This window comes from Callorhinchus milii, unplaced genomic scaffold (genome assembly GCF_018977255.1).
Source record: "Callorhinchus milii isolate IMCB2004 unplaced genomic scaffold, IMCB_Cmil_1.0 Scaffold2, whole genome shotgun sequence".
In the NCBI taxonomy this organism is placed as follows: domain Eukaryota; kingdom Metazoa; phylum Chordata; class Chondrichthyes; order Chimaeriformes; family Callorhinchidae; genus Callorhinchus; species Callorhinchus milii.
The window spans coordinates 72,226,444-72,240,481 of record NW_024704743.1 but is presented as its reverse complement, the minus strand read 5'-3'; the positions used below and the strand labels follow the sequence as shown (position 1 = coordinate 72,240,481).

General features: G+C 38.5%; 1 protein-coding gene across 5 annotated transcripts in view; it reads left to right on the top strand.

Moving 5' to 3' along the window:
- akap9 (A kinase (PRKA) anchor protein 9) overlaps positions 1–14,038 on the top strand; it is a 118,592-nt gene that overhangs the window by 34,856 nt on the left and 69,698 nt on the right. For all 5 annotated transcript variants that reach the window (XM_042332271.1, XM_042332270.1, XM_042332269.1 and 2 more), the window contains 10 exons: positions 76–129; positions 1,881–1,934; positions 2,140–2,353; positions 3,148–3,224; positions 4,317–4,464; positions 6,897–6,994; positions 7,292–7,403; positions 7,554–7,785; positions 12,741–12,825; positions 13,543–13,917. In XM_042332271.1, the coding sequence (XP_042188205.1) occupies positions 76–129; positions 1,881–1,934; positions 2,140–2,353; positions 3,148–3,224; positions 4,317–4,464; positions 6,897–6,994; positions 7,292–7,403; positions 7,554–7,785; positions 12,741–12,825; positions 13,543–13,917 (1,449 nt within the window). The remainder of the gene's footprint in view (positions 1–75; positions 130–1,880; positions 1,935–2,139; positions 2,354–3,147; positions 3,225–4,316; positions 4,465–6,896; positions 6,995–7,291; positions 7,404–7,553; positions 7,786–12,740; positions 12,826–13,542; positions 13,918–14,038) is intronic.

Genomic DNA, 14,038 nt, shown 5'->3' with positions numbered 1-14,038 from the left:
CTTCTACCCTGTTTACTAATGTGGTTTTCTAGCAATGGAAATAAAATTTAATTTTGATGACATCTGGAATTTCAGGTGAAAGATGCACAGCTTGAAGATTCCCAGCGACACAAAGAGCAAGAAGTAGAGGTACATTTATATATAAATATATATATTTATATATCTGCATTTATTTGGCAAATTACTGCAGTCTCCCTCCTCTCTTACCCCCTTGCTCCACCAACCTAAGTGACTAGGGAAGAGATATTGAAAATTCGAAATTGCTTATTAATTTACTTTGTTGTTAATTTGGTGTGTCTTCCATTTTATTTGCCTTCATCTTTGCTCATGTTTCTTTTTCTTTTGTTTCTCTTTTTCTTTCTTCTTTATTGTTATCTTTACCCATTATTTGCTTATACCAGGATAATAATAATAAACCTTAGATTCGATAACACTTTACACATTAGTAGAACGTCTTAGAGCTTCCCAGGGTATACTGTAAAGTGAGGGGCTATGTATTTTGTAAGCAAGCACGGCAGCCATTTGGCGCAAAGCAATGTCCCACAAAAGGGAAGCATTTTATACTGAATGCAATTTTATTATTTCCAGATCATCATCATCCCTTTCTTTCATTGTGTTACAGTGAAATTCCAATAACTCGTCACCCCAAGGGAAATATGACTAATCACAGTTGACTAGTTATCCAAAGTGCAGTATCTCGCAAGTGCAAAGTACTCAAATAGTCAGGATATTGAGTGAGCGACTCAATATCCTGGCTGTGAAGTTGGTCACGTATTCCAGGGGCCAGTTATCAGAGTTTCACTGTATTAATGTTTAGGTTTTGTTTGCCTTGTGATTCAGATGGACATAAAGGGATCATTTTACTTTCATTTTTAAAATAAATTGTTTCTCTTGCAAAGTCATATTAATTGGCTTCTCATTTCAAAGCCGCTTAAGGGATGTTGGTGCAAATTAGCTGTTGGGTTTGCCTGATGAACAGATTTCTCTCAATTTCTTACCAATTGTTAAAGTGCCTTGAACCATTTTTTTTACACACATGAAACGTTATAGGTGCAGGTTGTTGTTAATTAACACCAAATATTGTGGTCAGTCAATGTCATAATTTAGCCACTGGTCTGCAGCTCCAACACCAGTTAAGACAGAATCTGTGTGTTGGGACTCCTGCATTTCGATGATGTGCGAGGGGACAGGGAGGGAAATATGGGGAACCACCATGAATCATTTAAGACATTATTGACTGCATTTTTTAACAATGTGTTATCATCATTGTTAATCGACTTATCACAAGTTCCACTTTTCATTCTAAATTTAGTTGAAATAATATTTTTAAGGGCCGGTGTTGAAATATGTTTCTCCTGAACTAAGAATGAGAAATATTTAGTGTTAAATTTTTGTGAGCTGTCCATACAGATTCTGGTTCAAATTACATAAATTGTTGCAATTTTTTATAAAAGTTAAATGGGTTGGCTGTTATTTACAACAACAAAATTACATTTGTTTTGTGCCTTTCATGTCGGAAGGAGGTTCCAAGGCTCTGGACAGTCAGTGTTTCAGACCTGGGTTTCGGGTCAGTGAGTGACCTGAAGGGAAGTAGCTCATATGACAGTGAGCTATTTTGGTGTTTCAGGTCACGAGTGTTTCAGAACACTAGTGACCTGACAATCCATACCAATTCTGAGCATCCATTGAGAGAATACTAGAGATCTGTCTTGACTAATATTTGCACCCTGGCATTCCTGAAGAACACTTGTTGTGAATGAGGGCACTTTTTCATTCACTTGTGGCTTTAGTTGAACCAATCTGCCTTTTTTGAGGGTGGTTCAGATTGAAGAAAAACACTAATGTAAAATGTAATTTTGATGACATCTGTGTGATTTCAGGTAAAAGATGCACAGCTTGAAAAATCGCAGAGACACAGAGAGCAGGAGATAGAGGTACATCTATCTGCATTTACTGGGCAAATTACAGCAGCCTCCTTTCTCTTACCTCCTCTTGCCTCACCAACCTAAGTGACTAGGGAAGAGATATAAGATTGGAAATTCAATTGGTTTGAATGATGTTTTAAGTTTCATCAACAAATAATGCTTTAAAAACACATGGCTGCGTTCTGATCTTTAAGCTTTTGTGTTTGTTTGACAGGCTGAGATAAGGCTGCACTTAGAGGCTCAGCGCATAAGTCTCACTCAAATTCATGCTGCTCAGCTGGAGCTTACCTGTGATGGTTTGAAAACTGAAAAAGCAAGAGCTTTGGACAGTCTCCAGGAGAAGCTCACAGCCAGCCATACTTTGGAGGTAGAAAAGCTTCACACACTGTACCAGCAGCAATTACAGGACTTGGAAGCCCATCAGAAAGGTACAGAAACTAAGACAGAATGAGATGCTCTTGTTCATATATTAGGTTTGACATAGATTGAATTTGCTTTTGTAAGAAAATATACAATCTCACCATTTAAGTTTTTTTATGTAGATATATATATATACATACATATTTTCTGGCTTTCACTCAACCAAGGTTCAATAGAGTTGTTTTTCATGGATCAACAAGGCAGGGTGGGAGTATGGATTCCTGGTTTTGATGACAGTTCTGTCCTCTGAAATAGTGTTTCAAAACAACCAAGGACTGTGCATAACCTTATGGCCATTTGTTATCAGGGATCTCTTTAGTTTGAGTGATGTAACTGGCTCATTTAGTAATGCGATACATTTTAAGAAGAAAGTGAGTCAGTACCTATCATTAAGGTTGAGAAACATGGTTTTAGACCATCAAATAAGAGTATGTTTTATTAACAGCGGTATTAACACTCTACAAATCATCCTACTTAAAAAGTATTTAAATTTGCCAGAAGTACTGTTTTGGTCAGATCTGCATTTGCCCCCGACATGAATTATTTGCTCTCATGGTTAAAACAAGTGTCTTTCTGCCCTAATTTGTTGATTCATTACTCTTTTACGGTTGTTTTGTAAGCGTATGAAAAAGTCACAATACATTTTAGATAATTTAATCAAAAGGCATACTATCATGTTTGGTTTATTTTAACACTGTAGTAAAAATTACTGAAGCAAAGTCCCAGTAATGTGAGAATCTGCAATGTTCATGGGAAAGCTGTTTCCCATCTATTTTGAATTTAACAAATTGTTATCATTCAGGCTCTGAAGAATCTTCTGAAACACTGATCAACAAGCTCAACGAGAAGATCTCTATCGAATGTATGGAACTCACTCAGGTATTGTAATGAAAACTGATTCAGCATCAAGAAGCACAGTGAAACCTTGTCGCATGAACTCTGAGGACCTTTTGAAATATAGTAAACTCTGATAAGACCCTGACTTAACTTGTCACTACGATGCTGTCAATATCCCAGCTGCTTCCCAAGAATGTTAATTCAGGGACTCCATTTTACTTGTCACTCCTCTTAATACATGGCTACCTGTCATCCCATGCTAGAAATAAGTCGGATAACTCGTCCTTGCACATCGAAATGTCTCGAAGCACACAACACATTTTTTCTGTAAAATTTAGTGACTGTTTATATTCAAGTCCATAGAATCATAGAATTATACAGCACAGAAGGAGGACATTCGGCCCAACGAGTCTGTGCCGGCTCTTTGAAAAGAGCTATCCAAATCAATCCCATTCCCCGGTCTCTCCCCATAGCCCTGCAAACTTGTCCTCCCAAATAATTATCTATTTCTCTCTTAAAAGTTGTTATCAAATGGGCTTCCACCACCTTTTCAGGCAGTTTGTGCACACCAGCATCCTACAAACAACTATGAAGTGCATGATCACTTTACCTGGGAGATTATTGGCCGAACACAAGAAGAACCTCTCTTTTTTCAAATGGTGTGGTGGGATTTTTAATGTCCATCTGAATATGCAGATGTTATTCTCTGAAGGACAGCGCTTCTGACAATTCATCGCTATCCCAGCTCTGCCCTGGAACGTCAACCTAGACTGAGCTCAATGTTGCAACTTGGGGCTTGAACCCACGTTCTTTTAACTCAGAAATTAGAGTGCTAATAACTGAATGACGTCACCTCCGACAACGTAACACACCTTCAGCACTGCATTGGACTATGTGATTCCAAGTCCCACGTTGGGCTTGAACCCACAACCTTCTTTCTCAGAAGTGAGAGTGCTACCACTGGGTCAGCCTGACATACTTTATTTTAAGTAATGAAACACATTAGACCATGACAAAAAAATATACATTTTGTGTGTTTGCAAAAACTTGTTGTGCATCAGTTTGACTATGTTCTACATACTTTGTGTTTTTCATGGTGAGCATCACCTGAGGTAATTGTGTTCTGGTTTACAGTCATTTACGAATGTGCTGGATGAGGATTATTTGGCAAAGAAAAANGGGAATAAGGAGCAGACTAAGGAAGCTTTAGAGTTCGCCAATGCAGACCTATTTGCAAAGGAAGATTATAAAAAGCAAAGAGACCCCACTGATAAAGCAAGAGGTAAGTTAGCAGCTACAGTAGTTCCTTAACAATCAAGTGCTCCGTCCGGCTTGAAGGGTGCTATATAAATGTAAGTTGTTATTGTTGTTGCTAACTAGTATGCTTGTATAGCAGCTATTTTTGCTTGAGACCAACTTTTGGTAAATCATACTGGAAAGCTGATCTTTAGATGTAAATTGTGTGTGTATCAAATTATTTTATCTTGAATTAAAACCACCATTGGATTGTCTGCCAAAGCCAATGTACAATGGTACAGCAATAAATTGTAGGTGAGCAGAATTAACCTACAACTCCAGTTTCCAGCTTTCATTGGTTTCAAAACTTTACTTTTAAAAGAGGCTACTGATTATTCTTTTCAAGAAACTGCCTCTTTGGAGTCAGGACACACCAACCCTGGAAACTTTTATAGACCACCAGCAAATCTGTGGTGTATTCTAAGCAGGGTCAGTTAATCAAACACTGTCAGTTAATCGATTATTGACTTTAACATGAGTTGTTTAAAATCATAACACATAAAGATGCTCAAGCATTAAATTGTGTAGTTTGTTTGTAATCAATTCTAAGGGCTGATTCACAAAATGGTTCTGAGGGTGTGAATCAAAATGCTATAGTGATTTTGTACGTCAGTAACTTAAGAAGCGAGGAAAAACAGCTCTGTGCCACAAAATCATGTAGATCTTGTACTGGTGTTAATTTCGTTTCACCTACCATTCTGGATAACAACCTACAAATGTAGCAACACCCTCAACAGGAACAAGTCCAACCACATTCATCTGGAGGTGGAACTGCAACACTACAGTACAAAAGGCTGCTCTACAGGTTTAGGCAGTGGTCACAGATTCGCTTTCAGTAACTTGGCAAGAAAGCTTCCAGGGCACATTTTCTATAATTGTGTGGATCATTCATGACATTTGGAAAGAAGAAATACAAGTCCTTTGAATGGATGTGGGGAAACATAGTTGTTCTTGCCTTTAGGTTCGTTAAGATTTCATATAGGATTGATTTTTTTTGAGAGAGATTCATTGTTTTTCTTAAATTGGTAATTCTACTGATCCTCATTTGGCCCAACTGTAAAGTTGCTTGTTTTTGCTGTATACACAAAATAACTGGTATAGTACAGAAGCAAGGGGAAATTCCTGTTTATGCCAATTTCGTTATTGAATTTATCCCAGTGATTACAATACTTTACCTGCCACTAAATTCCTTTTAAAGTAAAAGGAACTATCCTTGTTTTAAGTATATATGTGGACCAGGTGTATAGGGCGGCTTCTCAGACTGTGCAGTTTGTCTCCTATTGAAGCAAGGTCTCGGATAAAGAAACCTTTGAGCAGGAGCTGGCAGGAACTATCAGGGAAGCTTAGATTATGAAACAGGAAATTGGGAATAAGTGATTAACCCATTTTGACTTCATTTTAAAGTTTTCCCTTCATAACTAATGGGTCCTTCAAGGAAAGAAAAGTCACTTGCTGCTTTATTTTGTCTGGCCCTTAATAATTCCAAATGCTTTGATCAAATCAACTCCAAAAAATTAAGCTGGAGATTACTATGAAAGATTACTATCTTTGGGCCAAAATGTAGTGGGTGTTTCTTGAGGTCTATTTATAAGGCCTAAGTAGTTAACATGCTTTTTCTAAGCTTTACTGTGTTGACCTGACATCTCTGAGTAAGCCCTTTGGCACCTAAATGCTCCACGAAAGCCTTGAATCTTCAGAATTGTGAAAGATTCCAACTTATAATGTTCCATCCAGTAGAAATTTGCTCTTGTTCTGCTAATCTGTTCGCTACTATATTCTGTAATATTAGGATTACATGCAATTTTATTTTGCAACATTCCATAGAATGCTCATTAAGATTTTTAAAACCAAAATGCAAAATGACACAAGTGATTGAAAATGCTGATGAATATAAAATGTTTACAAGACAAAGGAGAAGCTTTTTCTTTCAATCTTCAATTCACTTTTGAAGTTGGACTAAAGGAGACGATGAGGCTATTTGTTGCTTCAAAAATTGATTCCTCATTTGATTTATTTAACATATATTGTGAAATGATGAATAGTCTAGTCACAGAAGTCAGCATAATGTATGAAAAATCATTACCTTGGGATGTATGGTGCATAATGGTCATTGAATTCTTGAGGGATGAATTGATTTTGCTCCACCTTTGACTGTTGCAACAAAATTGTAAGCAATTTCATCAACGTTAAAAACTGTTTTGTAATAAAGCTCCCATTAGAATACAGCTTGAAGTATTCTAATAAGAGATCATTTATTTATTGAAAGGCTGCATTATAAAGCATATGGTGCTTTTAGGACTTCATGACCTTTGATTAAATAATGAGCAATGTCTCTAACATGGCTCAGATCCCAACTGTTTCCTTTGGTTGATAATTAAAGATTTGAAATCTGATTATCAGTCATTATTTCTGTTATAGCAATACAAACAAAACTGCAGATGTTCCATAGAAAGATAGTTGAGGAATATAGTCGACTAAAAGCTCTTCAAATACAACTCATTGATGACCGTCAACAGGTAAGCAAATGTCCTGTATGCGATATGATATCCAATTATGATCAGTTTTTTAATAAAGTTTTGTTGATTTATTCTTTAGAAATATCTTTGAAAAAATAAAAGCCAGGCAAATAAGACTATCATTTTCAGAGGCAGCTTAATTGTATAATGATTAATATTACAGATTTACAAAGCTAGAATGTTTGTTTTTCTTGTGATGTCAGGGCATATGCATGGATCTAAAATGCACAGTGTCATTTTATTCTAAGGAGAGAGTCTCATTTAGTCTTTCCTTTTGAATCCTGATTGTAATTATAGATTGAAGATCTGCAGGCTGCATATGTCAATTTGCAGTTACGTACTGAAGAGGAGACTGCCAGCTTCCAAATTCAAATCGAAAGCGCACGTGCCAGTTCAGGAGATCTTAATGGTAAATCTTATTTTTGTTTTGCATTTTACAATTTCTATCACAATGACAGTTTGAAACCTAACTTGTGTTGGGAATAATGAGCACGCTTCGGAAACAAGTGTCACATAAGGAAACAAAATTGGTGTTTGCTTTTCTGCAACTGTTTTTTAGATCTTAAGGAGCAATTACAAGTCCGGTCAGCTCGGCTTCAAGAGATTGAAAAGCTGAAACAGGAGTTTAATGAACAACAGGCACAGCTAACGGAGCAACATATACAGGAAATAGAAAATCTTCGGGCTACTCACGAACAGCAGTGCAAAGAAACTGAGGAGAAATACACTGCAGACATCCTTGGACTACAACAGGAGCTGCAAAAAGTGACTGCTTCAATTCCACAATCCAGGTAGGCAACAATTTGAGTTTGACCACCACCCTACGTTGAAATGTTAATTGGAGCACAATAACGCTTGGTTGATCAGCAGTAGAAAAGTGCAAATTATTTAAGGAACTGATAGTGATGCTATAAACTAAATGAATTCTGGCTATTTGAAAATTAAATTAAAGAATATGGGCAGTTATGAATACAAGGAACAGTATTGAGGGTATGCAACAATTTTTTTTAAATCCAAAAGAAACTCACTGTAAGGTTGCTAATTTATTGAGAAAAACTAAGAGTCAAAGAAAGAAAGTATTAGCCCATAGTGGGGAGCTGACAGCCCAAGGGTTTGTCTTAGGACTTTTGCTATTACAGACAGATCATTGTATAATGGTTGTGGATATGATGAGTAAAATGGCGAAATTTGACAATGGTATGAAAATGGGAGACAGAACAATGAATAAATAACCAGCTTCATAATTATTTGAATCTTTTTGAATTCTGTAGGTTCAGTTATGTAATATATAAATGTAAATAATATATGACCAAAGAATTAAATGTCTTTATTTGCTAAAGGATGCATCACACAGATGCTGGTGACAAAAGTCAAAAATAATCCAAAGTAACTATCAGTACTTGACTGAATAAAAACAAAAGCAAATAAAATGCTTAGTTCCATTGGTAACATAGAAACAGGAGAAGGCCAGTTGGTCTGACAAAAATGCTTTGTAAAGAGTTGATGGGAGATAAGAAAACAGTCCAAATCTATTTAACCTTATTGCTTCAGTCAATTTTAATTTTAGGATAAGAATGATAGATGAGGTTAGGAAGCCAAAAAAAAGAGTGGGTTTGTTAAGTCTTGAAAGATTTTGTTTGGTAATAAAAAATGTTTTAATGCAGTTTACAACATATTGAGACAGTTGTACACGCATAAAGAAGCATCACTACAATTACTTAATTTATTTCCTCAGATTTCTTCAGAAATACTAAAGCAGTTGCCTCCCCCAGGAGCTAGTAAGCAATTAAAGTAACTTGTCTTCCCAGAAAACTACATCAAAGTGATCAGTTTATTTGAATTGTTTTTTGAATAGCATTATCTGTATCAAAATTTTAAGTATAATATGATTTCTGAAATCGAGCTCTAGAAAGAAAAATAACATTGCATAACAACAACAAGATTACATTTGTATAGGGTCTTTCACGTCGGGAGGACGTCCCAAGGCGCTGGACAGTGTACAGCATTTCAGACCCGAGCTGGGATTGTGGGGGTAAGGGAGGGGAGGGGAAGGGGGGTGGCCAATGGCACGGTCGAAGAGGAGGGTTTTGAGGTGGAACTTGAAGGAGGCTAAAGAGGGGGCGAGGCGGAGTGATTGGGGGATGGAATTCTAGAGGTTGGGGACAGAGTGGCTGAAGGCTCTTCCGCCAATGGTGGGGCGGGTGGGTCGGGGGACGTGGAGCGGAGGGAGCGGGCGGGTTGGTAGGAGGTTAGGAAGTCACAGAGGTAGGGTGGGGCGAGGTCATGGAGGGCTTTGTCGGTGAGGACCAGGATCTTGAACTGGATCCTCTGAAGGATAGGGAGCCAATGGAGTCGGGCGAGAATGGGGGAGATGGGGTCACCGGGTTTGGTGCGGGAGAGGACACGGGCTGCAGAGTTCTGGATTATCTGCAGCCTGTGGAGGGAGGAGTTGGGAAGGCCGACAAGCAGGGCAGTCGAGCCTGGAGGTTATGAAGGCATGAGCAAGAGTTTCAGCAGCCTGAGGGGTGAGGTAGTGGCGGAGTCAGGCGATGTTACAGAGGATTGACAGTGCATGAGGAGCAGGTACTGGCTATTCCAGGGTAGGAAAGTTTTCACTTAAGAAAGTAACTTGATAAGAGGTATGCCGACACTCCATGGTGTTATATTATGGAAAATAAGCTGAATAACATAGCAAAATTAACTCAACAACAAATTGCATTTATAAAACACTTCATGTCGGGGGATGTCCCAAGGACTGGACAGTCAAGGGTTTACACCCGAGTTGGTGATTAGATTCGGGAGTGTGGGGGCCAATGGGGGGGGGAATGAGGAGATGACCAAAGAAGAGTCAAAGAGGAAGATCTTGATTCAACCTTGAAGAAAGCAAGGAAAGAGGCGAGGCGAAGGGACTTCGGGATGAAGTTTCAGAGAGTGGGGGCAGAAAGGCTGAACGCCTGATTACTGCTGATGGTGGGGTGGACAGAGCGGGCGACGTGAAGCAGGCCAGTGCGAATGAAGATCTTGAACTCGATCCTGTGGGGGGATGGAGAGCCAGGGGAACTGGGCGAGAATAAGTTTGATAGGCTTGTAGAGCCCAGTGCAGGAAAGGACACAAGCTGTAGAGTTGTTCTGCAGGCGAGCAGGGAGTGAGCATCGTCAAGCCTGGATGTAATGAAAGCATGGATGAGGGTCTTAGAGGTTGAAGGGAGAGATCGTGGCAGAGGCAGGCAGTATTACAGAGGTGGGGGAAAGCTGAACAGCTAACTCCCTGTTCATCCACAAGCTGCAGATTATTCAGAACTGCAGCTCGTATCCTCTCCCGTACCAAACTCTGTGAACCGATAACCCCCGGCTGCACTGGCTCCCAATTCCTTGGAGGATCAAGTTTAAAATCCTCATCTCACTTTTAAAGCCCCCCCCCCCCCCCCCCACCACCCAGTCGTATTCCTCCCTTCCTCTGCAACCTGTGGAGTCCTGTAGCTCAGTGGTTAGAGCACTCACCTCGCAAGCGAGACACCTGGGTTCAATTCCAAGCAGAGCGAAACCTTGGGCAAGTTTCCTTACTCCACACGCCTAATAATCCCTCCAAAAACCAACACAATAATAAATTGGTCATTTTCAATCCATGACTCTTTATGGGACAATGCTGTGCACAATTGGCTGCCGCGTTTCACCCACAAATGTACAGTCAATTCACTCTACAGTATGTTCTGTGAAGCGCTTTGAGACGTCCTCCCGACGTGAAAAGCGCTATATCAAATGCAAAGATTATTATTATTATTAACCTCTTAGCACCATACCATCATGTCCACTCGTCAGGCACTGCATCCTGGAATCCCTCTGTCACGCCCCCTCCACTACATCCTTCAAGGCCCGTCTCAAGACATTCCTCTTTGATCGTACCTTTGGCCACCCTCCCACCCCACTACACTCCACCCCTCTTGATTCCAACTCCCAGCTCAGGTGCAAATCCTTAACTGTCCAGCGCCTTGGAACATACTTCTGACGTGAAAGGTGCTTATATAAACGTAATTTGATGTTGAGACAAATTCAAACTCCTGCAATCAGTCAAAGTTTTCGAATTTTGTGGGCCTATGACTAGTCATGACGATGATCCCAGGACACTGAATTATGACGACTGAATTATGACGATAAATAGATTGAATTTGAAATGCTAAATAATAATATAACATTATTACATCAAGAATATCTCAAAGTACTTCAGAATTCTCTGTCAAGTGTAGTAACCATGTATTTATACTCGAACACGGCAGCTAATTCGCACACAGCAATGTCCCACAAAAAGCCCTGAAGTGAATGACCAATTTTACGTGGAAAATTGTTGCCAAGGTCACCGAGAGAAACCAATGCGTAGGCAGATGGGAACTTGGTTTAACTCATAGGATGGCTCCTCTGACAATGCAGCAGTCATTGTCGTGTCAGCTAAGTCTATGACCCATCATGGGGCTTGAACATACAATCTTCTCACACAGAGCTACTGATTGAGCCAAGCTGACACTTCTCTAAATTAAAGAAAAATGCACTAAAATTAATGCTTCTATTTATTTAACTGCTTTACAAAACAGACCACTGGCAGCGAGTTCAGAAAACAATTACAAGTACTAGGGAAGCAGATAGATATATATAATCAGCTACTGTACACAGGAGGTTGATTACACTTTTGAAACCTACCAAAAACACTTTTAAATTATTATTCTAAGTATCAGATATGTGCAGAAAGTGCGTGTCTCCCCCTTGAGGATGTTAAACACTACGACAACAGTATCAATTCAATGTTATGTTAACTCATAAAACGTACTGTTTTCCTCTTTGCATTTCATCCACAAGATATACAGTATATCCTGTGAAGTGCTATGAGACATCTTGACAGTGTGATAAAGAGTTATATCAAAATGCAAATGCAAGAATTATTATTATTATAAACACCAACATGAACTAGTTGGGCCAAATGGCCTGTTTCCATACATTTTGTGTAATTCGATGTAAATTCTTGCATGTCAACAACAGGAATCTAGCTGATTATTTGAAAGATGCAGATATGGGAACTTTAATGCAAATCTTTCATTACGAGTTTGCTATTTTGCCTGGGAACTGTGTCTGGAGAACGTGAAACAATTCCAGGGTGATCATTTTCCCCAGGTGACACTGCTAACCTAGCTTGCTTGGGTTGAAGGAGTATTCGCTCCTGAACAACATAGTCACTGACGCTACTAATATTGGATCAGACTTCTCCTGCTTATATGTGCTATCTCAACAACAACAAAAACAACAGCAACATCTTGCATTTATATAGCAGCTTTCATGCGGGCAGCATCTCAGTGGGCTCTCCAGGGAGGAACTTAATGTTCTAACGATAGCTCCTAGGTATATCTGTCCTGTCCAAAGTGGTTAGCATCAGAGCCCTTTCAGTAGAGTTTGAACCAAAAAGACATAGATTCAACTGTTTCTTTTTCAGTGTTTATCTTCCCAAGCCAGATGAAAATGTACCAAACACATTAGCAGTAATGAATAATACTGTCACATTTGTGGAGAACTAAAAGCTTTTCATGATTAAGTAGATAAGGTAGCATGCTGGTAACTTGGAACATTATTTGTCAATGTTTAATAAATATGGTGATAATGTCAGAGTAAAATAAGCAATTATTAAAAGTTTCAGCAATTAAATTCACTGACTCAAATTATCAAGCTCACATTGATGTTTTTGTTTTCCTTCAATCTTATCTAGGTCTGAAGTAAATGTGTCTGAAGTACAAATGGCTGACATCTGCGCTGTTGGTGATGTAGAACAACAACATTCAGAAGAACTAATGGTAGTTGGAATATTTGTGACAAATATTAATGTTTCTTTATGGATAAATTATAAATGCGTAAATTTAATCTTCTTGCGTTGCAGTTCTCCACCCTGAACAAGTGTACAAAGCAGGTGGAGCATTTTAGTATTGAGATAGTAAAAGTCCCAAATAATAATTTGTCATCAAAGTTTTAGTTGCTACTGTTTTCTTGCTAAGTGTTTATTCAGTGTTGTTTCTTGAGCAACACCACACAAATTACAATGTGGTATAAAGGGAGCTTTGCATAATCCAAACAGTAAATTATCAGATCAAAAATGAATTTTCTTCCCCCTCAGCCTAACATTTTGTTGCCTCATTGATCTTGAATATATTTTAAATCACAATTATCTTCAATTCAGCTATTATCAAATACTTTTAAATATTTCTAAAGAGAATTTCATAAAAAGAATTATGCTGACTGTCAAATCTGTCTTCAACAACCACTCAGGGGACTGAGCCAAAATGGCCTTTTTATAAGAGTGGCCTCTGAGTAAGGGTTTGTTGATGTGTGAACTGGTTATCTGGGCTGTTCCAGGATGGTTAACGGTGTGGTTGTTGAATGGAGGTGGTTGCTTGAATAGGTTTGACTCTATCTTTTGTCCGACAGATTTTTCTTCATCCGTACAACACAAATCAGTTTTAGTGATTAGAGTGCCATGCATTTTAAAACAAAATTCTATGTTACTTTTTTGTCAGCTGGACACTGAACTGGATAGCACTTTTGAACAGCAATGGTTAATGAAACGTCCTCATCTTGCAAGACAGATGGAAATATTGAAAAAGACCTTGTATGCCAAATATATCCAAAAGATATCTAATTTGAAAGAGCAACACAAACAAGAACTAAATCGAATGGAAGCAATGCTAAGCAAACAGTATCTGGAGGATATGGACGTGTTTGAAAAGGAAACTACAAAGCTACCTGAGGAAAGTATTGGAGATCAAGATTTGCATAAAGTAATGCAACCTGTTAATCTGGAGGAGATTACAGAGCAAAAAGATGAACCTCTTCACATTATACAGCTTCTAGAGAAACAACATGAAGAACATATGCATGAAGAAATAGCCAAGGTATAACAAAAAACCTACATTGAGATTGAGGCGCAGCAATATTACTTGATTTAAGCCAGGAATAGTCAACATAAACCATTCTTTCAATCTTACATCTTCAGGATTTTCTCACTTTCTTAAT